General features: G+C 41.6%; 1 protein-coding gene across 2 annotated transcripts; it reads left to right on the plus strand.

Moving 5' to 3' along the window:
* Positions 1-3,239: 3,239 nt before the first annotated feature.
* On the plus strand, positions 3,240-24,408 carry LOC311144742 (lysosome membrane protein 2-like). 2 transcript variants are annotated; one of them, XM_084180838.1, is made up of 13 exons: positions 3,240-3,735; positions 8,459-8,616; positions 8,987-9,134; positions 10,142-10,336; positions 11,586-11,677; positions 12,024-12,143; positions 14,175-14,353; positions 15,906-16,024; positions 18,572-18,645; positions 18,769-18,820; positions 19,077-19,229; positions 20,052-20,099; positions 23,648-24,408. In XM_084180838.1, exons 1-13 carry the CDS (start codon positions 3,613-3,615, stop codon positions 23,783-23,785), a joined length of 1,599 nt encoding a protein of 532 aa, XP_084036964.1. In that variant the 5' UTR covers positions 3,240-3,612; the 3' UTR covers positions 23,786-24,408. The 2 variants fall into 2 exon arrangements, with proteins under 2 accessions (XP_084036964.1, XP_084036965.1); XM_084180839.1 differs by lacking the exon at positions 3,240-3,735 and adding an exon at positions 8,019-8,266.
* The last annotated feature ends 3,197 nt before the right edge of the window (positions 24,409-27,605 follow it).

A 27,605-nucleotide genomic window follows, 5' to 3' on the forward strand; every position in this document is an offset into this window, starting at 1 on the left:
ACATTTGAAACCCCACCTCTTTAAGGAATACCTGGGATAGGATAAAGTGTTCCTTCTAACCCCCCCCCCCCAAATTGTAAAGTGGTTATCCCACTGGCTATAGGGTGAACGCACCAATTTGCGAGTCGCTCTGGCTAAGAGCGTCTGCTAAATGACGTTAATGTGCCCTTGAGCAAGGCACTTAACCCTAATTGCTCCTGTAAGTCGCTCTGGATAAGAGCGTCTGCTAAATGACTAAAATGTAAAAAAAAAATGTTGCAGATCATCATTCTTCCAAGTCGTCCTATAATAATGTGACCACATATGCTCCAGGCCTAGTTATTCAGGAAAACTTAACGCACGCTCTGCCTCCTCTCCAATCCAAGAGGCTATTCCTCACTTACCTAGAACCTAACGCTTCAACATAGACTAAATATTTATCATTTAACTTTTCAAATGTATTACCTTTTATATGTGACATAAACACAACCAGTCACAATGTTTTAATCTGATTAGGCTACTTCAAAAGTATTCTGTAGGCATGAGCACGTATGTCCAAAATAGAATTCCAGCATTCTCAAAATGGCTTGACATTAACCAGGTTTACATCCAACCTTTTTATGAGAGTAAAGTACATGTTGGATAAAAAATATCATGACATCATGGGAAAGCATGCAGTTTATTAGGCTACAGATTAAATAAATTATGCTGAACTTCACAGGGTGGTGAAAGTGCACGGTGATGAGCTTGATGCTCCTTTCAATAAATATCAAGGGTCTTATTCTGGTGACATGATGATCAATTTTTGTCCATAATAATCTCATCATGTAGGCTATACCCGCACTGTATCTGCCAGCTGTTGACTAGAGTGCACGTGCCAATACCAGAGTGGGCACATTCGCTATACCTATTAAACATTTTTTGTGACAAAACCATCAGTAGGCCTAGAGTTGAAAATGTGATGGAAACCAATTTAACTTGTATTTTTTTTATTCAATACATGATCATTTAACCGCAAAAGTTATTTTTATGTACGTATTTACAAACCTTTATGCGCAAAAAGTCAATTTGATGGAAACACAACTCCCCCCTCATAGTCATCTGGAGGTCGAGCATTTTTTTGTCTGTATCGCTGTAATGTGTCTGTGTCTATCTATGTAATTGTATATGTATTTATGTTAAAAAATAGGGACCACAATGGAAATAAGTCCCAACTTTTTTTAGCAATCCCGGTCACTTTTAAAAATCTTTGTACTGTGTGTATATAGGTAATTGTTTTTACTGACAAATAAAATCAATCAATCAATCCAAACTGTGCAGTGGCCATTTGATGAATGGAAGGACACATCATTACAAATACCAAAAAGTTGAATGACATACAGACATTGTCAAGCCAAGCCTTTGATGCTGGGTAGGCCTACAAGGTTTTTTGTTGAGATTGACATAGTCTATTTACTGTGGTGTTGAAAACGCAAACCATGATATTGAAGTGCCTGAAGTTGGTATGCTTTGTTTATTGGTTGTGTGGTGCATTGGCACAGAAAGCTGTTGGTGGAAAATTCGATGCATGTATTTTATATAATTATAAATATGGCATCAAAATATTGAAAATCAGATTTCCCCCTAGCTGATCATTGTCTGCAGCCGGCTCTGATTCTAGTGTAATGAAACAGGCAGGGAGAGTGAGCTCGTATGGTGAACCCTCAACCTTCTGGCTCATAGCCCTGCGTGGCATTGACTGGGCCACAAAAGCATGCTGAATTGGCAAAGTCGATATCCACGTTTATAAACACAGGGTCTCTACAGTTATTGTTATTTGTTGTCGTAAACATTATTTTGATATAATTCTATGAGGGGGCAGGGTGTGCAATTTATTTTACAGAACAAGGGGAAGGTCAGGTGAAAATATTTTTTACGTTGGGGAGGGGGTGCATTTTTGGAAACCTTGAGTTGGAGGAGCCCTGCCTCCCCCAGCCTGCCACCCCCAGTAAATGTCGAACTGTCCCTTATCTAAAAGTGTTCTTCATTTAATTGTTTTACTTGCCTTATTTGATTACTCTGCCTTGTTATTGGCCCTAGGCTACTCCCTCCACTCATTGCATTGATTACTGCATTGATTGAAATAATTGAGACACTATACAGTATGGACATAAATGTATCCGCATTTTGTCATTAGTGTTGAGGCAATAATCAATGGGAAGCATAGTAGCCTATTATTGTACAGATGGGGGAAATTGTATAACATTTAACAAGGGAGAACCAGAGGATAACTATTTGCTGAAGGTAGGAATTATTTCAAGATGTGTGTCTGTACTTATTTAGCGTTTTCTCTTTTTCCGTCGACCTTAGCTGGATTGAGTAGTCCGGGAATTTCCAGTCAGGTCTCTGAGCGCATCTGATTCACTTTGCCATTCCCCCTTTAAACAAGCCCCGCCCTGAAATCGGTCGATCAAATTCTGCAACACGCTCAACCTCGTCCGTCCAATCATAACCCACTGGGGGTGGTCTTAGGATGGTGGTCCGGGAGGCTGTTAGCCAATAAGGTTTACTGCTCAGTGAACAAACGGTTCACGTCAACTATCGTTGGTTCTCTGAATAACACATTATTCATGTTCATGTTGTAGTTATTTAAAGAGACATGATGAGGTGAGATAGCGGAATTTCATGTTGAGAAGTAACGGTCGGTTACTCCCAAACATGTATGAAGGCAGCATCATGTGTACATTAATTTAGCTAACTCCTCAACTCAGATGCACAGTTTTCAAATGTTTTATAGTTATGCAATAGTATATGCCACCCTGCTAAGTAGTGGCAGTAGTATGCCTAGGCTACACTCAACACCAGTTTATAAAGTTAGCTAGCAGCAATCCTAGGGTGATATGTGAATGAGCATGCGATGCTAATTCATTCACAAGCTCCCTTCAGTACATTCACGTTGTTAGCCTCACTACTTCATAATATTACTTGCATAGTTTCATATGAAAGTGAATTGGTATGAAATTGTCAGAACCTTAAGTTTACTTTCAAATCGTTGCTTGGTTGAATGTATCGAAATACAAATCATTAGCTAACTATGTAGAGAAAATCAAGGGCAAATATATCTTAGGTATTTTAGTTTGTGCTGTCTTATTATGGTGCTTTAAAGTAAAACACTGACCTCAGCCACACAGAAAGCACGCTACATTTTAACATCATATACAGTCATTGATTTTAACACACCCACCGCGCAGCAGAAACCAAAACGACGCCTTGATCGAGTTCATTTGAATCTGGTAAGGAGGGAGTGGAGGTCACTGCGAGCTGCTATTTCTCCCGCTGCCTCAGAACAACACAGTCGATTCCCGTTAGGCACCGACTGTATGGGCAGAATAACAGCTTTTTTTGACAGCACTGAGTACCAGTATTTCTTATTACCGAAGACAGTTTGCGAGTAGATACCTACACATCAACGAGCAATTTTATATTCGTCTCAAGTGTTGTCTGTAGTGAGCAGGATGCAAAGTGAGAAGTAGCAGCTACCTTTGAGGAAAAGAAAGTCCAAATAAAGATCAGAACCTACAGTCAGTATTATCGTTACTGTTATAAGTAATTTCAAATTTGCCAAATTAGCTAGTTTGATAGTTGGCCAGCATCATGACTCGGAGATCATGTGCAATTTACGCTACTGGGTTTGTCTGCGCCCATCTACTGATAGTGGGCATCGCCTTGGTCGTGGCTCAAGTCTTCCAAACAATGATTTACAATCGGCTAAAAAAGGTGAGTTGTAACTTTTCCTCACTTCAAACATGCATTTTATAGTTTTTTGTAGTCTGGTGGCTTTAAATTGTTAACGTTTGTTGTGTTTGCACTGAACAGCAGACGGTGAGTCACATTTCCCATCCCTTGTAGGTACGGGTTTTCAACCTGGACTCAGGAGTAGACGTAACATAGTTAATGTATACCGGGCAATTCAATTAGTATGATATGTTACCTTTCATATGATATATGTGAATTTGTGGGTGTCCGTTATTATTTCATATGATATGTTATGAATTACAATTTGTATGATATGTTACGGATTGCAATGTGTACAATATGTTACGGATTGCAATTCATACAATATGTTGGCAAATTTGCAAAAAACGTATATGTTACGAATTCTAATTTGTTGTGGCTAATGTTGGCAAGGTGGCTAATGTTAGCTATGTATTTAACGTTAACTAGGCTAGGGGTTAGGGTTAGGAGTTAGGTTAAAGGGTTAGGGGATGGGTTAGCTTACATGCTAAGTAGTTGCAAAGTAGCAAGTAGTAGCAAAGTTGTTTGTGATAAAATTCGAACACGCAACCTTTGAGTTGCTAGACGTTGGCGTTATACCTTCTGTCTTATGTAACCATACCAAACGTAACATAGAATACTATTTTCAGTGTCCCGGTTTACTATGTTACATCTAGTCTGAGACCAAGCTGGAGCTTTAAATGTGATGTTAGCTAGCTAGCTACAGCATTGAGTTCCCTCAAACCTTATCTCCAGTCATTTACCCACCCAACATGGGTCAGTACAACATACCATGCTTTCCAAGTTCACCAATTTATGTGCTGCATTCTTTACCACCAACCAGGGATGGTTTTTGTGGTAGGACGCAACATTGTATCATTCATAAATCCGCAACATTGATTCAAACCTCTTGAACAGCTCTGCATGTAAACTCAGTGTATTGTAGTAGCCTATGGATGGAATCTCGCTGGCTGATTTACAATTCGGGGTATGCTCATGTCACAGTGCGTGGTGGTAACACCATCACCATGGATGGGTGCACTCAGAGCAAGCAACATGCTTTATTCCATCAATACAATAAACCCACTATAAATTCATTTGCTAAATCTCAAAGTCAAGCTTTATTATACACGATACAGATTATTTGAAATAGAACTGCTGCATTTTCAACTGCAGTGTATTCATCTTATTTACACGTCTGTGTCTCACAATATAATTGATTTGGGATTTAAAGTTATATGAGCTTTCCTAGTGGCTTATTGGGTTTATCAGTCAGTGGTTGTAGTAGGGTAGGAATTTCGTGGTTGTAGGAGGGTAGGGGGAGGTGTGTGCGTGCACATGGGTGGGGGAAGGGAGAGAGATCGTGAAGGCTCGGAGTCCTGCTCTCTTTTGAAATACTTTGCATTTCATTCTTCCCCGTCTTTGCTGAACAGGTTGAATACTACACTATAAAATAATCCCCCCAAAATGTCCTAGGGATCTGAACAGGTTCAATTTCTCTTTCTAAAACTGCCAACCTCAGCAGAAATGTCAAACTGACAGTGAGCGTATACAGACAAACAGCCCAAGGTTCCCTGCCACAGTTTAATTGCTGCTGTTAAATTCACATCTGGGTTTATTTTGGATATGGTGGTGTCATCCTAGACCTAGAATACATAACGTCATGAAATGAAACAAACAAAATATTGTTATCAAATATCAGCCTACCGGGTACTTTATGTTCAATAAAGTGTCTTATGTGGACATTGCCGGTGACTGAAAAGATAAATGAGAAATTAAGAAGTATTGTCCATTCACAACTGTACCACTTCTAAAACTGATCTGTTGTTTCGTGTCATAGTGCACTTTTAGAACAACTTTGCAGTAGCCTACCTAGAGGACTTCTGGTAAAAGGGCGTGGATGGGAGGAGGGTTAAATTCATGTGAGGAATCTGACGGACTCCTTGGCCTGGAGGCAGGATTTTTTTTGCTCAGACAGCAGTCATCTGTTTACTTGTTGTTTCAGCCCTGGCCTGATCTAGGTCTAGAGGACTGCTCTTCCAGGAAAAAAAACCCTCTGCCCCTCCTCACACTATATTTTGGAGGGTAGAGTAAAAAACTTTCACAACAAATGTATAGGTGACAAACCTGTTTACTTTAATTCAAACAGGTTTTTGTCATCATTTATAGATTGGAAAACCAGAGAAAAATATGCCACTCAATATAATTTCTTATTATGTTGAGAACAGTTATCAAACCACAACTCCTGCATATATTTTGGCTTTAGTTGTTATGCTTGCATGTCCTTACCACTCACCATGTGACCCACCCCCACCCACCAGCTACACATAGTGAGTTAGATTTTTGATAAGATTGATAAACCGCAACCCTCTGTCCCTGCTTGCTTGTGAGATCAAGGTTTTAAGCATTTCTAAGAGCTAAATGATGTAGACATCACGTCTATGGAAGCCCTTTGAGAGACCTTCCTTTTTCAAGGTTGGTAAACACAGGAATGATTCTAATCTAGACCTTGGTTTTACCAAAAGTTCAAATGTTGTAAACACAGAAACTGTCACTCTTGAATTGTATCTGTTTGAAAGGGACTCAATTTAATCTAGAAAAACTAAACAGACTTCACTGATTGCGAAATTTGGAAACTTGGTAGAACACTGCTGATGACTCTGAATCACGTGCTGTTTGTGTTTCCCTCACTCTCTCATTTTCTGTATGCAATCAGTGTTTGGCTTTAAACACATTCAATCCAACACACAGCATTGGAATAGGTGGCTTACTTTGGCTTTACTTACCATTCAGGTGACTCAAATGATCTTGTAAAATAAAGGGAAATGTCTTTAACGTATCAAATAGGCTTTTTGTTACTTGTTCCAAAATAACTCAGGGATATTTTTCTTTAATGTGAAGCAATATTTCACTCCACAGCATTCATACTTTGCTGTACATCATTGATTATTCAATTTGAGTTGATTCACATTCAGGGCTCTAAATTGCGACCATGTTGGTCGCATATGCCCCTAGATATTTTATTTTGGGAGTACCAGTGCGACCAGAGAAAAAATCCCCCAGATAATAATTATTGTAATGATAGGTTTCACTGTGCAGTTGTTTCCTAGTGCCCTAGAGAAAAAAAACGTGGTTACAGATTTGTTCAGTCCAAAGCCTACATTTTAAAGAATGCATCAGTGATTTGTATTTCTTGCAACTTTCTGAAGACGAAATGGCATGGGAATGCAGCTGTCAACCACTTTGTGTAGCAAGTTAGTGATGCCGAAACAGCAGTCATTATATATATATATATATATATATATATATATATATATATATATATATATATATATATATATATATATATATTCTGGTGCTCCTAGATTTTATGTTGTGCTCCTAACCTTTTATTAGAACCCTGTTTACATTACTTGTGCTGGATACTAGCATATTTCACTGCCGCAATATGCCCACTCCAAGTTATGATCTTGTTTAAAACTGACTAGAATCTAAGTGAAGCAATAGGCTTCTGTTTTGCCCCTGAGGAGCATGCCCCCCAGTTCAATGCTCTAGTGAGAGAGTGGTGACCTTTGGCCCAGTTGTAAATAGTGTTTTTCTCAGAATGTGTGTGTATGAGCCAAAATACTGTCCTATCATTTTATGACTTCATAGGGAGTATGCACCTCATTGTAATGTGTCATTCTACCATCTTAAATCATGGTTGGACTAAAGTCTTGACAGGAAACAAGTGTTTGTGCAACCCTGATGGGCCACACCTTAAAATAAACATCCTCTTTCAATCACTGAGCTTCGCTGAGCTTCTCTGAGACTTCAGCTGAGTGAGTGAGCGGTGTGAATGTTAAAGGCCTTTCTCAAGTACACCTCACTTTACTCAGAGGACAGAGAAAGCAATCAGGAACCCCTTATGTAAAGGACGGGGGAAGTGAGACATTTCTCACTTGAAGTTAGAAATACCGATTTCTCTATACAGTAGGCCCTATTGGCGTAGATTATTTACCGCTGTTTTATGGATCAACAGACAGCTTAACAGTAATTTGCTCTTTAGATTTGACAACCATGTTTCAACACGCTTCATTCATTCTAAGTGTTGAATGTCACTGCGTCAGTTTTAGTTACAGTTGAATTACCTTGTTGAAACTACTGTTTTCTAGTCCAGGCATGACGGCTAACTTTTAACCACTTTCCTGTATTCAGATGATGACTAATAGGACAGTGATGCCAGTCCATATTGTTTATTCAAACTGTCACGCTGCCATTATGGTGGGTGGCAATTTAGGCTTTTTGAGGATTGTCCTGAGCAAAATGCAAACATCTTTCTCATCCTGCTGAAGTCGACAGAGACTCCTCCTGTGCAGTTTTCACTCAGGTTTTCTGCTTGTACTGACAGTTATTCACCTGTGAAGGACTTTTCCCCCTCACCCTGTTTTGGTGTGCTGGCATAGGGTCTACACTACATTAATTGCAGTGTGTGCTCTTTCCTGGCATAACCTGAAAAGGATTGTTGCTGGATGATGCTGACGGAATCAAAAATGTAATTGCTTTTGAAAGCCAAAATATCCTTAGTTTAGAAATTAATGAGGAAACGTTTTTAAATAGCATTTTAGGCTAAATAGCTTTCTATCCCTCCGGAATGTACTACCATAAACAGATTATGCTTGGAGATATCATTGTTGTTTTGGTCTGTCCTTGATCATTAACTGTATTTCTCTCTCTTTTTTTGTAGGAATTGACCTTGACTGAAGCGAGCCAAGTATTTGAGTCGTGGAAGAACCCGCCTCCTCCAGTCTACATGGAGTATTACTTCTTCAACGTGACCAACCCTGAAGTGTTCTTAGCAGGGGGCAAGGCAGCGGTCACCCAGATTGGACCTTACACTTACAGGTAGGTTGACAACACACTCACTGCTCTCCTTTCAAATGAGATGGCCTCAGTTCACAAAGGGCTTGAGGTCCACACTCGTAACTCGAGACTTCAGTGGAACGCCTATATCGATACCAATGAAAGGTTTTTGCTAATATTTGTGTTTCATGTGCGTATCTCAAGTTAAGATTCGGTCCACAATGTATTTGTTTTATGATCTGTTCGTTTGATCATGGGAAGCTGGTGATGCAGGTTTTGGGAAAGTCATATTGACTGAATGTTGTTCCATGCTGCTGAACCTGCTCATGGACTTGTTTGAACTCGTTCACATGGGGGGGGAAATATCTCTGTGGAACGACTTAACCTTTCTACCCACACCTTTCCATAACAGGGAATACAGACCCAGGGAAAATGTAACTTTCCTTGAAAATGGAACCAAGGTTTATGCCCTGAACCCCAAAAGCTTTGTCTTCGTCCCAGAGAAGTCCCGGGGTAATCCAGAGGTCGACATTCTGAGGACAGTCAACATCCCAGCTGTGGTGAGTTAGTGTGTGTGTCTCTCGGTCTCTGCTTGTTACCTCTACATACTTGTACAGTCTTCGCTTATGTACTGTATATTAGCTGCCATGGACATAGTATAGTATGTTGGGCGGCAGATGGACTAGCGGTTAAGAGCGTTGGGTCAGTAACCGAAAGGTCACTGGTTTGAATCCCGAGCCAACTAGGTTAAAAAACCTGCCGACGTGCCTTTGAGCAAGGCTCCAGGGTTGCAGTCAATAATGGCTGATCCTTGGGGGGTCTTCGAGGGGGGGATTGGAATATGCAAAAAACACATTTCCAATTCACACTTGTACATATGTGAAATAGGACAAATGTAAGCACCCACCTAATAATAATAATAATAATTAATTATTATTATAAACTATGGTGCAACGCGGTTCTAAGAATACATAGAAACATGAGGGTGTGAATCATTCCACAACTGTTCTGTTTTGGTCAACTTTAACCTTTCGAGAGTCGCAGTATAACCACTATAACCATGTACTGACATTCCTTTACTGCACATGTATCAAACTCATTCCACGGAGGGCCGAGTGTCTGCGGGTTTTCGCTCCTCCCTTGTATTTAATTGGTGAATTAAGGTCACTAATTAGAAAGGAACTCCCCTCACCTGGATGTGTAGGGCTTAATTGAAAGGAAAAAACTAAAACCCGCAGACACTCGGCCCTCCGTGGAATAAGTTTGACACCCCTGCTTTACTGCATCATTCCAGTAGACTTTCCAAGCATAATGCTAAACTCCGTTTTATGACATCTTGGTGACTTGTTCCTATAAACTTGTTACTTTATCGCAGACACTTCCGTGGACTTAATCCAATTTCCAATGACAAGAACCAGACCAGACGGCAACCAAAGCTATGGACTTACAAACGTTGTTTATGATTGTGTTGCATAGTGCCGTTGTGTTACTAGTGGAAATTGGGTGGTATGATCGAATGTGATCTCTAACCCCCTCTCTCTCTGTTTCCTCCCCTCTCCCTGGACAGGCGGTGATGAGCGAGCTGAACTCCTACTCCTTCCTGCTGCGTACCTTCGTCTCCATGTGGATGAACTCCATCGGTGTGGAAATCTTCATGACCCGCACCGTTCACGAGGTGCTATGGGGTTTCAAGGACCCTCTGCTCTCCAAAATCCACGCCATGAAGCCAGAGGTGGACGAGATGTTTGGACTGATGTGGAAGGTAAGCACTGTTTGTATTCAGTAAAAACCTTGAAATACTGTAATAAACCATATGCTCACTCAGATTACCCTTCAGAACTGGTCCTTGTTAATACAGTTATTCACTAAAGTTATAGCCTTAGCTAATGGCCGGTCTTGAAATTGGGATTTAGTAGAAGTTGTGACATTGCGCGATAAATCCTTTAGTCATCGGACCAGAAGGCGGTTGGTAGGGACTGGGACGAGGTCTTGTGGTGTCATCACATGATGAGAGTGAAAATGACAATATGCTGATGAAGCTTGCTTACTTCCCCTCTTTCTGGGAGACTCATGTCTGCTTTGGAGACTCGTGTCTGCTATTCTGCCTCAAGCAATAAGAAAGCAAACAGTCAGATTTAACAAACAAGTTCAGGGCATTATTTGGAAAATCCCCGAAAGAAGTAGACGTTGGGTAGAATTTTACCTATACCTAAACTTTCAAATCTCAATCTCAACTGTCAAAGCATTTACGTGGAAGGGACTTTTTATGGTTAGTTTGGCACTCTTAGTCTTACTGCTGCATATTAGGGTTGGGCGGTATCCAGATTTTTATACCGTCATACCTTTTCTGTACCATGCCGGGGTACAAGGTATTACCCGCACAAAACAATTTAGGCAACAGGGATCAGGACGGGATTGAATGTCTGCTGTAACCAAGAAGCTTCATCTTGACATCTAGCCACTTAGCTAGCAAGTTAGCAAACAAAAATGCATTGCTGGAGCCCTGAGCTGGAAATCATTTATTTGACACATCTTAGATTTGTTATAGTTATACTTCTAGTTATAAGCAGTGACGTAGCACGCACCCCTGCAGCAACACGCCCTGTTTTAAAAAAACGGTATTGAAAAGCATACCGTCTGTATTTAGAAATATCCCAGTATACGGTATATCGCCCAAACCTACTGCCTATAAAACTGTATTATGAGAAAGGGAAAACGGAACTGGATAGGCAGGTACAGTAATACAGTGGCATTTTTATTTGAGCCTCTAGAGCACAATATTCCCCGTCAGTACATTTCCAACGACGACAACCAGCCGCTTTAAACACGGAAATTACTTCCCAATTTACGTAACATCAATAAAGGAAGACGTTCTAACTTTAACATGGCTTATTAAAGGTTGTTTGTCTGTTTCTAATTCTGTACCTGTCCACTGTTCCCCTGTTTGTTGGATGTATTTGTTTTGATATGACATTCTAACTGAACTATTGTCGCTCTCTTTCTCCTCCCAGAAAAATGGAACTCACGAAGGAGAGTTTGTGTTCCTGACTGGTGAACGGGACTACATGGAATATGGCAGAATAGACACATGGAACGGGCTGACGTAAGGACCCTTTTCCTCAGTTTTTCCACCTTCATGTTGTTGTGAGGAATGGATATCAAGAAAGTTTCTCATGTCAGCATTTTGCTTTTTGGTCGTTGCCCCGGCCATTGGGTTTACTCATTGAACAGGGATGACTTGTTATCTTTCCAATTCAAGTATTCAAAGTCCAAGGATAAACCCAGTTGTTCCCTGTCATGACAGAGCAGATTGCAAAACCTTATGTTTAATGGCTTCCAGGCAGTTGAAATGGAATCAGTATTTGGTCCCGTTGTGTTACAATAACCTTATGTAGACAAAGGCTTCCTGTTGATGTCTAACATTTCCCCTACCTTTCCCCTACCAACAGTGAAATGTCATGGTGGTCCTCTAACCAGAGCAACATGATCAACGGCACGGATGGCAGTGTGTTCCACCCTCTGTTATCCAGGAAAGAGCTGCTGTACATCTTCGCTGCTGACCTCTGCAGGTACGTCACAGTCGTATCTCCAAATCTTGTATTATCGGTAGTTTATGATTTATTTACAGTCAAAGCAGCAAGTACAAAGAGGGGCAGTGGTTTAGGTGATAGCCAGACTGATAAACAACTGTAGAAGACGCCACACCCTGATCATGGTAAAAAGTGTGAGCTGAGCATGGCGTGAGGAGAAACTGGAAAAACGGCACATGATATGAAAAAGAAGCTTTGATTCAATCATGTACTTTGTCTTCTCATAGTTACCCAATGCTCAGCACAGTATGTGACACATTTGGGACCACCGTCCTCACACTCTTCTCTGGAAATGACGTGTAGATCTGAATGAAGAATTCCAAAATCCTGCCATAATTTTGATGTAATGAGAAAGTCCTACTACAGTGGGGAGAACAAGTATTTGATACACTGGCGATTTTGCAGGTTTTCCTACTTACATGTAGAGGTCTGTAATTTTTATCATAGGTACACTTCAACTGTGAGAGACGGAATCTAAAACAAAAATCCAGAAAATCACATTGTATGATTTTTAAGTAATTAATTTGCATTTTATTGCATGACATAAGTATTTGATCACCTACCAACCAGTAAGAATTCCGGCTCTCACAGACCTGTTAGTTTTTCTTTAAGAAGCCCTCCTGTTCTCCACTCATTACCTGTATTAACTGCACCTGTTTGAACTCGTTACCTGTATAAAAGACACCTGTCCACACACTCAATCAAACAGACTCCAACCTCTCCACAATGGCCAAGACCAGAGAGCTGTGTAAGGACATCAGGGATAAAATTGTAGACCTGCACAAGGCTGGGATGGGCTACAGGACAATAGGCAAGCAGCTTGGTGAGAAGGCAACAACTTTTGGCGCAATTATTAGAAAATGGAAGAAGTTCAAGATGACGGTCAATTACCCTCGATCTGGGGCTCCATGCAAGATCTCACCTCGTGGGGCATCAATGATCATGAGGAAGGTGAGGGATCAGCCCAGAACTACACGGCAGGACCTGGTCAATGACCTGAAGAGAGCTGGGACCACAGTCTCAAAGAAAACCATTAGTAACACACTACGCCGTCATGGATTAAAATCCTGCAGTGCACGCAAGGTCCCCCTGCTCAAGCCAGCGCATGTCCAGGCCCGTCTGAAGTTTGCCAATGACCATCTGGATGATCCAGAGGAGGAATGGTAGAAGGTCATGTGGTCTGATGAGACAAAAATAGAGCTTTTTGGTCTAAACTCCACTCGCCGTGTTTGGAGGAAGAAGAAGGATGAGTACAACCCCAAGAACACCATTCCAACCGTGAAGCATGGAGGTGGAAACATCATTTTTTGGGGATGCTTTTCTGCAAAGGGTACAGGACGACTGCACCGTATTGAGGGGAGGATGGATGGGGCCATGTATCGCGAGATCTTGGCCAACAACCTCCTTCCCTCAGTAAGAGCATTGAAGATGGGTCGTGGCTGGGTCTTCCAGCATGACAACGACCCGAAACACACAGCCAGGGCAACTAAGGAGTGGCTCCGTAAGAAGCATCTCAAGGTCCTGGAGTGGCCTAGCCAGTCTCCAGACCTGAACCCAATAGAAAATCTTTGGAGGGAGCTGAAAGTCCGTATTGCCCAGCGACAGCCCCGAAACCTGAAGGATCTGGAGAAGGTCTGTATGGAGGAGTGGGCCAAAATCCCTGCTGCAGTGTGTGCAAACCTGGTCAAGACCTACAGGAAACGTATGATCTCTGTAATTGCAAACAAAGGTTTCTGTACCAAATATTAAGTTCTGCTTTTCTGATGTATCAAATAATTATGTCATGCAATAAAATGCAAATTACTTAAAAATCATACAATGTGATTTTCTGGATTTTTTTTTTAGATTCCGTCTCTCACAGTTGAAGTGTACCTATGATAGAAATTACAGACCTCTACATGCTTTATAAGTAGGAAAACCTGCAAAATCGGCAGTGTATCAAATACTTGTTCTCCCCACTGTACACGTCTTGTGTCCATAACCTTATTCCCACTTCTCCCTGTGGTCTAGGTCTATCCATCTGGGTTATGTTGAGGATGTGGAAGTGAAGGGCATCCCAGCCTACCGCTTCGCCCCTCCACATGACGTCCTGCAGAGTCCTGAGGAGAACCCTACCAACGCCGGCTTCTGTGTGCCAGCTGGGGACTGCCTTGGCACCGGGGTGCTTAAAGTCAGTGTTTGCCGAGAAGGTAAGAGACTGTTCATCACCCTGTTGCAACCCTGGTTTGCATAACAAAGCATGCGCCCCACTTACCCACTGTTTTGATTTGACTAACAACATAACCTATTTTTTTGGACTGAAAAGAATACCGCAGTCAGTCTAGTTCTAGCTGCAATAAATATCAGAAATTCCCATGTTTGACTATGCAGATTTTACAATAGTGTAGATGGTGAATGATTAACTCTGGATGAGGGCTATAAAACACTTGAATTGCCTGCATAGCTATGAACGTGAGGGCTAGGATAAGGCATATCTCTAAATAGTTTCCCCTCATAAAACAATCGATGTACAAACACATGGTATATAAATGCACTACTGTAACCCTTAAGTCTCGTGGGGGGAGTAGATCTGTCTTTAAGTCCCATACTGTATGTGTGTTAAGAAACATCCGCATTTGCGGTGTGGTGCAGCAGAGAAAGTTCAACAATCTGGATGCTGTTATGACTGAGTAATCTCAGGGCTACAAGTGAACTAGGGCCCTTGTTAATGCCTTTTGTTGGTATGAATTTCATTTGTCAGATATTGCAGTTTAGAGTCGTTTCCATATTCCTTAGTGAGGGTTATTAACTCACTCAAGTTGTACCACAGAATGAAATGGAACACATTATGTTGTGTCTCTGAGGTAGTACCTTGTGGAACTTCAGAATGGTCATTCTGACCTCAAAGGAATTGTTTTTCTCTTGGGTTGTGAAAAACGGCCATCATTTCACCGTGTCATCTTATCAGAACCTGTCCGGTATGGGCTGCCTTTCCAATGGCAAGGAAGGAACTCAACACATATTTTTGCTATCTGTTCCGCTATCTCTGTGCTTGGGTTATAATACCAGATAGCACACATTAGCAATCTCTCACATCTGTCCATGATATTTGTCCTTGATATTTCCTTTTTAGATCCTCAATATTCAAACATTTGACTTTGTTTTGCTTAATCGTCCCTGATGGAAGTCCAGGATAAGGATATAGGTTATTTGAGCATAGAGGGTGCTTGTGGTGTTTTGTCTCTTAAAGGTCCAATGCAGCCGTTTCTCAATATCAAATAATTTCTGGGTAACAATTAAGTACCTTACTGTGATTGTTTTAAATTAAAATGGTAAAAAACAAACAAAAATAGCTTCTTGGCAAAGAGCAAAGACTGTTTGGGAGTGGTCTGAGTGGGGAGAAAAAAATAGGTGCTGTTATTGGCAGAGCGGTTGGGAACTCTCTTTCTTATTGGTCTATTAACTAATTTAGTGCCTGGTGTTGCAGGCCAAAACTCCATCCCACCAAAATAGGCTGAAATTCTATCTGCAATATTAAACCTGATCTACCCCCTAAAAAAATTAAAAATAATTGCCTGAAATTTCAGGCGCTCTTTTCAAACCGCTCTTACACTAAAAGGGCATTATCATAATTTTCACAATTTCACAGTATTATTCCAACCAAAGAGTGGAGATTTAGATAACACAGAATATGCACATTTTTGACTGCACTGGGCCTTTTTAAATCATGTTTCACCCCCATCTCCTTCCTCTTGTCCATAGGTGCTCCTATTGTGGTGTCATTCCCCCACTTCTATCAGGCAGATGACAAGTACATTAACGCTGTTGAAGGACTGAGCCCCAACAAGGAGGAGCATGAGACTTACCTTGACCTTAATCCAGTATGAACAAACATTTTATCTAACATCTAAAGTCATAAGGCCAATATGTGGGATATGTTATGGGGCCTAAACTAAGTGCCCAGTTTATTAGGTACACCCATCTAGTACCGGGTGAAACCCCCCTTTAGCCATGAAGGGATGCACCTGGTCAGCAACAATGTTCAGATACACTGTGGCGTTCAAACGTTGCTCGATTGGTATCAAGGGATCTAACGTGTGCCAGGAAAACACTCCCCACTCCCTACACCATTACACCACCTCCACCAACCTGTACCGTTGACACCAGGCAGGATGGGGCCATGGACTCGTGCTGCTTACGCCAAATCCTGACTCTGCCATCAACATGACACAACAGGAACCAGGATTTGTGTTCCTGTTTGGCCCGCCTGTTAGCTTGCACGATTCTTGCCATTCTCCTTCGACCTCGCTCATCAACAAGCTGTTTTCACCCACAGGACTGCTGCTGACTGGATGTGTTTTGCTTGTTGCACCATTCTCGGTAAACCCGAGACACTGTCGTGCGTGAAAAGCCCAGGAGGCCGGCCGTTTCTGACATACTGGAACCGGCGCGCCTGGCATCGACGATCATACCACGCTCAAAGTCGCTTAGGTTACTCGTTTTGCCCATTCTAACGTTCAATCGAACAGTAACTGAATGCCTGTTTGACTGCTTTATATAGCAAACCACGTCCACGTGACTCAGGAGCAAGCCATTTTCATGAACGGGGTGGTGTACCTAATAAATACTGTTTACATAGTCTCAATCTGATAACAAATATACTGTATTTAGTAGCTGTGTGACATTTTGTACAGTTGAAGTCGGAAGTTTACATACACTTAGGTTGGAGTCATTGAAACTCGTTTTTCAACCACTCCACAAATTTCTTGTTAACAAACTATCGTTTTGGCAAGTCGGTTAGGACATCTACTTTGTGCATGACACAAGTAATTTTTCCAACAATTGTTTACAGACAGATTATTTCACTTATAATTCACTGTATCACAATTCCAGTGGGTCAGATGTTTACATACACTAAATTGACTGTGCCTTTAAACAGCTTGGAAAATTCCAGAAAATGATGTCATGGCTTTAGAAGCTTCTGATAGGCTAATTGACATCATTTGAGTCAATTGGAGAGGTACTAGTGGATGTATTTCAAGGCCTACCTTCAAACTCAGTGCCTCTTTGCTTGACATCATGGGAAAATCAAAAGAAATCAGCCAAGACCTCTGAAAACAAATTGTAGACCTCCAAGTCTGGTTCATCCTTGGGAGCAATTTCCAAATGCCTGAAGGTACCACGTTCATCTGGACAAACAATAGTACGCAAGTATAAACACCATGGGACCACACAGCCGTCATACCGCTCAGGAAGGAGACACATTCTGTCTCCAAGAGAAGAACGTACTTTGGTGCAAAAAGTGCAAATAAATCCCAGAACAACAGCAAATGACCTTGTGAAGATGCTGGAGGAAACAGGTACAAAAGTATCTATATCCACAGTAAAACGAGTCCTATATCGACATAACCTGAAAGGCCGCTCAGCAAGGAAGAAGCCACTGCTCCAAAACCGCCATAAAAAAGCCAGACTATGGTTTGCAACTGCACATTGGGACAAAGATCTTACTTTTTGGAGAAATGTCCTCTGGTCTGATGAAACAAAAATAGAACTGTTTGGCCATAATGACCATCGTTATGTTTGGAGGAAAAAGGGGGTTGCTTGCAAGCCGAAGGACACCATCCCAACCGTGAAGCACGGGGGTGGCAGCATCATGCTGTGGGGGTGCTTTGCTGCAGGAGGGACTGTTGTACTTCACAAAATAGATGGCATCATGAGGAAGGAAAATGATGTGGATATATTGAAGCAACATCTCAAGACATCAGTCAGGAAGTTAAAGCTTGGTCGCAAATGGGTCTTCCAAATGGACAATGACCCCAAGCATACTTCCAAAGTTGTGGCAAAATGGCTTAAGGACAACAAAGTCAAGGTATTGGAGTGGCCATCACAAAGCCCTGACCTCAATCCTATAGAAATTGTGTGGGCAGAACTGAAAAAGCGTGTGCGAGCAAGAAGGCCTACAAACCTGACTCAGTTACACCAGCTCTGTCAGGAGGAATGGGCCAAAATTCACCCAACTTATTGTGGGAAGCTTGTGGAAGGCTACCCAAAATGTTTGACCCAAGTTAAACAATTTAAAGGCAATGCTACCAAATGCTAATTGAGTGTATGTAAACTTCTGACCCAGTGGGAATGTGATGAAAGAAATTAAAGCTTAAATAAATCATTCTCTACTATTATTCTGACATTTCACATTCTTAAAATAAAGTGGTGATCCTAACTGACCTAAGACAGGGCATTTTTACTAGGATTAAATGTCAGGAATTGTGAAAAACTGAGTTTAAATGTATTTGGCTAAGGTGTATGTAAACTTCCAACTTCAACTGGATGTGTGTTTATGCAGTACCAGTTGATTATTAAGATTTGCTGTCTCCATATTGGAAAGGACAAGATGTAACTGCATGTTTCAATTTATTTTGTATTTCTAGACCACTGGTGTCCCCATCCGTGCCTGCAAGAGAGCCCAGCTCAATATCATTTTGAACAGAGTTCCAGGCTTCCCGTAAGTAAAAATCAGAACAGTTTTCCACACTTTGAAGCCTGATCTTTTTTCACTCAATTCGTATGAGGGATGAGAAGGCCCATTGTTGAACCTCGAGTTCTCACTGCATTTTCTCTTCTGCAGCAAAACCAAACATCTAAAGGAGATAATTTTCCCTATCATGTTTGTCAATGAGGTAAGACATATATCCTCCATCCCTCACTCTCCAATTTATTTTGTGAAATTCAGTCGGTCTCACGCGCAGCGTAGAAATGTCAAATTAAGTTGTATCAGACATTGAAAAAATCTAGAAATGTAGCCAGAGATAACCCTTTATTACTGGTCTATTATTAAGACTAGTTAATAACTGGTTTACAGCATCCATTAATAACACCAGTTAATAACATAGTAAAGACAGGTTGATAACCTTAGTGAACCCCCACCTCCCCCAGACGGCCACTATCGACGATGACTCTGCTGCCCAGATGAGGACCCTGCTGCTCATCGTGACCCTGGTGTCCAACTTCCCTTTGCTCATCGTGGGCATGGGCGCCATCCTGCTCATAGTCTTCGTCATCCTGGTCTGCAGGTCTCGCCAGAAGAAGGTAAGACCTCCCCTCTACCCTTGCACTTACTCCCAGGACACCCCAAACAAGAATATTCATTAGCTTCTCTGAAATATAGTGTAAATTGTACATTTCATTAACAATTGGGCACTTCACTCACAATATGTCAGTTGTTGTGAAGGATTTCATAAGTGATTAGTCTATAGGGGTGCAATGACACAACAAAGGTTTTATGTTAGCTTTGACTGTGTTCCATGTTTATCTGTTTATATACCATTTATTCTTCTATATTAACATCACTGGTCTGGTGACTGAGGGTAACCTCACATAGTCAGCAGGTCCTACCTCCTGTAATGTCTGTATGAAATGTTATTCCGGCTGGCGTTTCTAACAATTGAAACCACTGATGTCAGAACAGGAAGTATATATCTGAATTGAGCAGTTCCCCGTTGGCAGACTGTCACAATGATAACAGTGTATAGTCTACAGTGGCGTACAGGCACTGAACTCAAGTAATCCTGTAGAATAGCCAGTGTCCTTTCAACACTTACGTGTTTGTCTAGGTTAGTCGATCTGACCCCTTGTGCATGACCCCATTCCCCACCCATCAGTCATGACTCAGATAGATAAGAGTTAGCTTAGTATCTTCCCCACATGGTTCAACAACAGACATAGGCCTGCCTACATGTTCATGCTGAGAAACAAAATAGGAGTTCACATCACAGACAGAGAATTGGTATTTTTAAAGTATTCAGATAAATATTGTTTTATCAAATAAAGCTATTATAAAGAACTGTATAGTTACCGTATTATGATAAAACATTTCTGTAACCCCCCCCCCCTTTTTCCTTTCTGTTTTAGAATGAAGTAAAACGTATTGATTTTACTGAAGCTTTTCATTCTTTTACTGTAAGTCTTCATTTTGCTTCGTTTGCTATTTTCTTTGAGCTGTTAGCAATTCTTGCTTGTTGCTTATCATTTAAATTATCTTTAGGGATGATATATGGCCAAAAGTATGTGGACACCTGCTCGTTGAATATCTCATTAAAAAATCATGGGCATTACTATGGAGTTGGTCCCCCCTTTGCTCTTATAACAGCCTCCACTCTTCTGGGAAGCCTTTCCACTAGATGTTGGAACATTGCTGCGGGGACTTGCTTCCATTCAGCCACAAGCATTAGTAGAGCATGGCGCTTGTAACGCCAGGGTAGTGGGTTCGATCCCCGGGACCACCCATACGTAAAAATGTATGCACACATGACTGTAAGTCGCTTTGGATAAAAGCGTCTGCTAAATGGCTTATTATTATTATTAGTGAGGTCGGGAACTAATGTTGGGCGATTAGGCCTGGCTTGCAGTCACAAAGGTGTTCAATGGGGTTGAGGTCAGGGCTCTGCAGACCAGTCAAGTTCTTCCACACCGATCTCGGCAAACCATTTCTGTATGGACCTTGATTTGTGCACGGGGGCATTGTCATGCTGAAACAGGAAAGGGCCTTCCCCAAACTGTTGCCACGAAGTTGGAAGCACAGAATCGTCTAGAATGTCATTGTATGCTGTAGCATTAAGATTTCCCTTCACTGGAACTAAGGGGCCTAGTCTGAACCATGAAAAACAGCCCATGACCATTCCTCCTCCATCAAACTTTAAAGTTTGCACTATGCATTTGGGCAGGTAGCGTTCTCCTGGCATCTGCCAAACACAGATTTGTCCGTCGGACTGCCAGATGGTGACGCGTGATTCATCACTCCAGAGAACGCGTTTCTACTTCTCCAAAGTCCAATGGCGGCAAGCTTTACACCACTCCGGCCGGCGCTTGGCATTGCGCATGGTGATCTTAGGCTTGTGTGCGGCTGCTCTGCCATGGAAACTAATTTCATGAAGCTCCCGACGAACAGTTCTTGTGCTGACGTTGCTTCCGAAGGCAGTTTGGAACTCGGTCGTGAGTGTTGCAACCGAGGACAGAATTTTTTTGCCCGCTACGGTCCTGTTCTATGAGCTTGTGTGGCCTACCACTTTGAGGCTGAGCCGTTGTTGCTCCTAGACCTTTCCACTTTACAATACCAGCACTTACAGTTGACTGGGGCAGCTCTAGCAGGGCACAAATTTGACGAACTGACTTGTTGGAAAGGTGGCATCCTATGACGGTGCCACGTTGAAAGTCACTGAGCTCTTCAGGAAGGCCGTTCTACTGCTATTGTTTGCCTATGGTGATTTGCATGGCTGTGTGCTCGATTTTATACACCTGTCAGCAATGGGTGTGGCTGAAATAGCAGAATCCACAAATTTGAAGGGGTGTCCACATACGTGTGTGTGTGTGTGTGTGTGTGTGTGTGTGTGTGTGTGTGTGTGTGTGTGTGTGTGTGTGTGTGTGTGTGTGTACTGAACAAATATATAAACGCAACATGTAAAGTGTTGGTCCCATTTTTCATGAGCTGAAATAAAAGATCCTGGAAATTTTCCATACGCGCAAAAAGCTTATTAATCTCCATTTCTTTGTACAAATTTGCTTACATCCCTGTTAGTGAGCGTTTCTCCTTTGCCAAGATAATCCATCCACCTGGACAGGTGTGGCATATCAAGAAGCTGATTAAACAGCATGATCATTACAAAAGGCCACTCTAAAATGTGCCGTTTTGTCATACAACATAATGCCACAGATGTCTCAAGTTTTGAGGGAGCGTGCAATTGGCATGCTGACTGCAGGAATGTCCACCAGAGCTGTTGCCAGAGAATGAAAATGTAGATTTCTCTACCATAAGCCGCCTCCAACGTCGTTTTAGAGAATGTTGCAGTACATCAACCGGCCTCACAACCGCAGACCATGTGTAACCACGCCAGCCCATGACCTCCACATCCGGCTTCTTCAACTGTGGGATCGTCTGAGGAAGGGGAGGGGGGGTGCTGAAGAGTATTTATTTCTGTAAAAAGCCCTTTTGTGGGGAAAAACTCATTCTGATTGGCTGGGTCTGGCTCCCTAGGCCCACCCATTGCTGCGCCCCTGCCTAGTCATGTGAAATCCATAGGTTAGGGCCTAATGAATTATGTCAATTGACTGATTTCCTTCTATGAACTGTAACTCAGTAAAATCTTTGAAATTGTTGCATGTTGCATTTATATTTTTGTTCAGTATATATGTATGCATACATACACTGAACAAAAATATAAGTAATTGAAATAAATTCATTAGGCCCTAATCTATGGATTTCACATGACTGGGAATACAGATATGCATCTGTTGATCACAGATTACTTAAAAAGAAAAAAGGTAGGTGCGTGGATCAGAAAACCAGTCAGTATCTGGTGTGACCACAATTTGTTTCATGCAGCGCGACACATCTCCTTTGCATAGAGTTGCTCAGGCTGTTAATTGTGGCCTGTGGAATGTTGTCCCACTCCTCTTCAATGGCTGTGCAAAGTTGCTGGATATTGGCGGGAACTGGAACACACGGTCATACATGTCCATCCAGAGCATTCCAAACATGTTCAATGGGTGACATGTCTGGTGAGTATGGAGGCCATGGAAGAACTGGGACAGTTTTAGTTTCCAGGAATTGTCTACAGATCCTTGCGACATGGGGCCGTGCATTATCATGCTGAAACATGAGTTGATGGCGGCGGATGAAAGGCACGACAATGGGCCTCAGGATCTCGTCACGGTATCTCTGTGCATTCAAATTGCCATCGATAAAATGCAATTGTGTTCCTTGTCCATAGCTTAAACCTGCCCATACCATAACCCCACCACCACCATGGGTCACTCTGTTCACAACGTTGACATCAGCAAACTGCTCACCCACACAACATCATACACGTGGTCTGCGGTTGTGAGGCCGGTTGGACGTACTGCCAAATTCTCTAAAATGACGTTGGAGGCGGCTTATGGTAGAGAAATCAACATTCAATTCTCTTGCAACAGCTCTGGTGGACATTCCTGCAGTCAGCATGCCAATTGCACACTCTCTCAAAACAAAATTGCACATTTTAGAGTGGCCTTTTATTGTCCCCAGCACAAGGTGCACCTGTGTAATGATCATGCTGTTTAATCAGCTTCTTGATATGCCACACCTGTCAGGTGGATGGATTATCTTGGCAAAGGAGAAATGCTCATTAACAGGGATGTAAACAGATTTGAGCACAAGTGTGTATGGAACATTTCTGGGATCTTTTATTTCACATTTTACATGTTGCATTTATATTTTTGTTCAGTGTGTATCTATCTCATTCCTGCTTCATATTATATTTTTTATTTAAGTTAAAAAGTATTTGGGGTTTGTTGGTTTTGTACAGTGACATTAATTCATGATTCATCCTCCATTAGTTTATTCTATAACATTGCATTAAACATTTCATTTTCATGTGTATAACATTTCCAATTTAGTTATAAGTATATAACTGGTTGTTGTTTTCATGGTGGAATTCTGCTTTGTCCTTTACAAAATGTTCTTCCCTCTCCAGACGGCAAAAGACGAAACTGCCTACACTCAAGTCAGCGATAAACCAGAGGTTGAACCATCAGACAACAACCACACCAACCAGCCAATGAGGAACGGCTCCTACATCGCCATGTCTCCTGTGGAGGCTCAGAAGTGTTGATGGAGGCTGCAGTGTGTGGAGGGGAGGGGCAGGCGGAGCAGCCTGGGCGTGGTATTATAACCAAGGCAGGGTTTTGCAGTGAGGACAGGGGTTTTCACTTTTGGGGACTGTCCTACTCTCCTGCTGAGCATGGCCTTTCTTCCTGCCATAGTGCAAAACAACATCTCCGGTCTACTACTATTGTCACTCTTCTTGTTCCTGTCGAGCTCAGCACTGGGTTCATGACGGAACACTAGTTATCTCAGCCAGGACAAAAGGTTTTTTGAGTTTTTTCTGCACTTTGAGGGAATAAGTAGAATATTAGGCAGTATTCTCAGTGATCAACAACCACTGAGCAACCACTATCAGCCTTCTAACAGGGCTCAAAGAGCACTGACTGACTCTAGTATTTACCTGAACAATGAAGACCAGAGGGTCCTCTAACATTTCTTTGTATCAGTATTTGTGAGATTACCTCCAAAACAAGCAAACAGATTAAAACCTTTGCTCCTAAAGTGAAATAGTATGACTAGTAGTATTCCCTCCCTCCCTGTAACTGAGTTTAGCGACTCAGAATGTGGTTTTGCTAACAAAACTGTGTACTTACTTACCATATCCTTTTTGTAGAAAAAAACGATAGAAGGAAAAAAAAAAGAAATGGACTGAGCCAAACTATTTATATTATATTTTGCATTTTCCTGAGATAAATCAGTCAGTTCACGTACCCAAGTTGTCATCAAACAGAATTTGTGACTGTGTGTGTGTGCATGTCTTACACTGTAGTGTCCTGTTTTGATTGGACTGTTTTGATTGGACTATGGGTGACTATTTTGCTTGATGCAGGCACTGTGTAGTATGACAACTGAGAGATTTAGCTTTTTTTATTTAACACAGCATTTTTGGAAACCTTTTGAAGACATGTCAAAGTCCTCAGAAGATAAGGCATTAGTAGATAGCTGCTTTTCCCATTGTGGTGTTAGGGGATTGTACCTATAGCCGAAGTAGATATGCCATAGACTTGAATCTAATATTCAAAATGGAAGACAAACCTACAGTACAAGGGAGACTTGAACCTACTTTCTGCCTTACAATTGTTCCGTTTGTTGGTTCTTTATGTGGATATGGTAAAAAGCTGGATATCTTAGTTGTACATACGTAATGGGGAAATGTTAGGCTACCTCTGACCTAATCCAGCAAGTAGTCAAAGGTGTGTCTAAGACAAACATTTTTTAAACAACAGTCGACCCACATTGTGTGTCTTCACTGATACTTAGGATGAGCACAATTTGGATTGCTAATACAGTCCTCATAACAAGGTAACAGGTCTTCACATAGACTGTACCCTGCTAGAAGCATATTATACATATTATATTTACATTTTTTGCATTGTTTTGTTACTTAACTCTGCATTGTTGGGAAAGGGCTCGTAAGTAAGCATTTCACGGTAAAGTCTACACCTGTTGTATTCAGCGCATGTGACCAATAAGATTTGATTTGAACACAGACGGGTGCCCTGTAAAGAAGAAAATAAGTGATTTCTAGAATAAACAGTCAGGCCCTGCACACTGCTTCTGCTGTGCATGTTATGTCGAACAGAGTCAACTGGCTAGCCAAGGAGCTTCAGGTATTCAGACAAACACGGCACTTGAATCACTATTTGTCTTATGTTATGTTTTTTGTTGCTGTCGTTGGTCACTAGTCTCTGTGTTGTGTCAAGGCTTTTGGCAGTTGCTTCTGGAAAAAATGAACTAAGTCCATAATACTGTCAACTTGGAAATGTGATTCCTGCACTTTCCAAAAAAAGAAAACGTGCCCTGTATTTTTTTGGCCATGTTATGTAAAATGCAATGGTCCTTCAGTGCATTTCAGTGGTTTGACCCAGGGTTGTTTTTCTTTGGTTCCTGAGGTGTAATTCTAGATGGACACTTTGCCTTTGTTACTTGCTTTTCAGTACATTTAATATTTTTCTTTATCTATTATTGCTGCAAATAATTGCCATAACCTATGGGCTTGTATTTTTCTGTGGATAAACCATCCATGCTCATATTCTGTTTAGGGTTGTTCCAACAGAAACTGGTATCAACGCTTCTGAATTGATAAGTCTGGTCTGTGAACTCTTTAAATGTTGAAGATTATTTGAGCATAGGATACAATGCCCAAAGCTTGCTGCCATTTACTGGAATTAGCAGATAACTATAGATAGCAAAATTGTAACATCAAGTATCATGGTTTTTAACACCACTTCTGTTAACTGATGATGCTTTGATCTCAGTTGTAATTGTGGCAGACAAAGTGGCTGAAGAATTGTCCATATTGAGATCATTTTTATATTTGTTGTACTTGTTTCTGTGGGTGATGATAGCTTGGGTTGGTAAAAATTGAAATCCTGTCTGTGGAGGTCTAGATGGATGCCCTAGTAAACAAATGAAGGAGAGTTGTTCAAGCATTAGTTTGTTTGTTTGTGCCATTAAGGATGCCTGTCAGACATGGCTTTGGGGATGTACTCTGATAAACTGGTCATGATTATATATCAAGAACCAATTCACAATAGGCCTTCTTTTCAGTTTGAAACCTACTGTACGTACACACAGGCAATCATTGCCTTGTGCAAGCATGGTGTCACGATCGTCGATAGAGGAAGTGGACCAATGCGCAGCGTGAGATGCGTACATATTTTATTAGTACACCACACAAACAAAACAACAAACGATACGAAACGTGAAGTCCTTGGTTACAATACAAACCATACGGTACACACAAACCAAAAGGAACAAGAAACCACACCAAACGAATGCCTAACGGCTACCTAAGTATGGCTCCCAATCAGAGACAACGAGCTACAGCCGTCTCTGATTGGGAGCCACCCTGGCCAACATAGAAATGCAAAAACTAGACCCACAACCTACAACACAAAACATAGAAACGAACACCCTGGCTCAACATACGAGAGTCCCCAGAGCCAGGGTGTGACACATGGCTGTACTTGTATAATCATCACAGTATATCATACTATCCTTTATTGACTTGAACATATAAGACCTTAAACCTGAGAGCCATGTGTGTGTTATGTACTTAACGGTGCGCATGCGCGTGCACACACACACACATCTGAGACACTGTCTGACTGACTAGTCCCATTCACCTTTGTACTCAATCATTCAAGTCCATTCGCTCCCCTGTGCGTGACCAAAGATAACCTACATAGATCTGTTCCAGCTTGTGTTTACTCTCCTCAGAGATAACGGTTGTGCCACCACCACCGCCTACCTTCTAGTAATTGTACCGTATACCTTATACTAAGGCTCTCCAAGCCTGTTCCTGGAGAGCTACTGTCCTGTAGGTTTTTGCTCCAACCCTAATCTAGCACACCTGATTCTAATAATTAGCTAGTTGATAAGCTGAATCAGGTTAGTTACAACTGGGGCTGGAGTGAAAACCTACAGGAGGGTAGCTCTTCGGGAACAGGGTTGGAGAAGACTGCCTTATACAGTGCACTATTTTAGACCAGGGACCAAAGGGCTCTGGTCAAAGGTATTGCACTGTTTAGGGAATAGGGTGCCATTTCAGATGCACGTCATTTAAAGCTGTGCCAGGATCCAAGTGCAGGGTATTTACAACAGTGTTTGAGTCGTGTTCTTTTCCCAACAAGGCAAAAAAAATGTTTTTATAATTCGATCAGTATTACTAATATCAAGAGACTTGGGCGATCTGTATTGCTTGTTATGCACAAATGCCGCTCTAATGTGCGGGGGGAAAAATACGTTTTATGTATTGACACAGCAATACAATGTTACATAAAAATACATTTTATTAAATGTTATGTAATCTGACAATATTTATG

The sequence above is a fragment of the Coregonus lavaretus genome (genome assembly GCF_964263955.1).
Source record: "Coregonus lavaretus genome assembly, chromosome: 17".
Classification (NCBI taxonomy): Eukaryota; Metazoa; Chordata; class Actinopteri; order Salmoniformes; family Salmonidae; genus Coregonus; species Coregonus lavaretus.

Bases quoted from the DNA above. Each gene is read 5' to 3' on its own strand.
- LOC311144742 (XM_084180838.1), top strand. From the start codon at position 3,613: ATGACTCGGAGATCATGTGCAATTTACGCTACTGGGTTTGTCTGCGCC. The intron at 12,144-14,174 runs GTACGTCACAGT...CCTGTGGTCTAG, and splicing joins TTCGCTGCTGACCTCTGCAG to GTCTATCCATCTGGGTTATG. The intron at 19,230-20,051 runs GTAAGACCTCCC...TTTCTGTTTTAG, and splicing joins GCAGGTCTCGCCAGAAGAAG to AATGAAGTAAAACGTATTGA.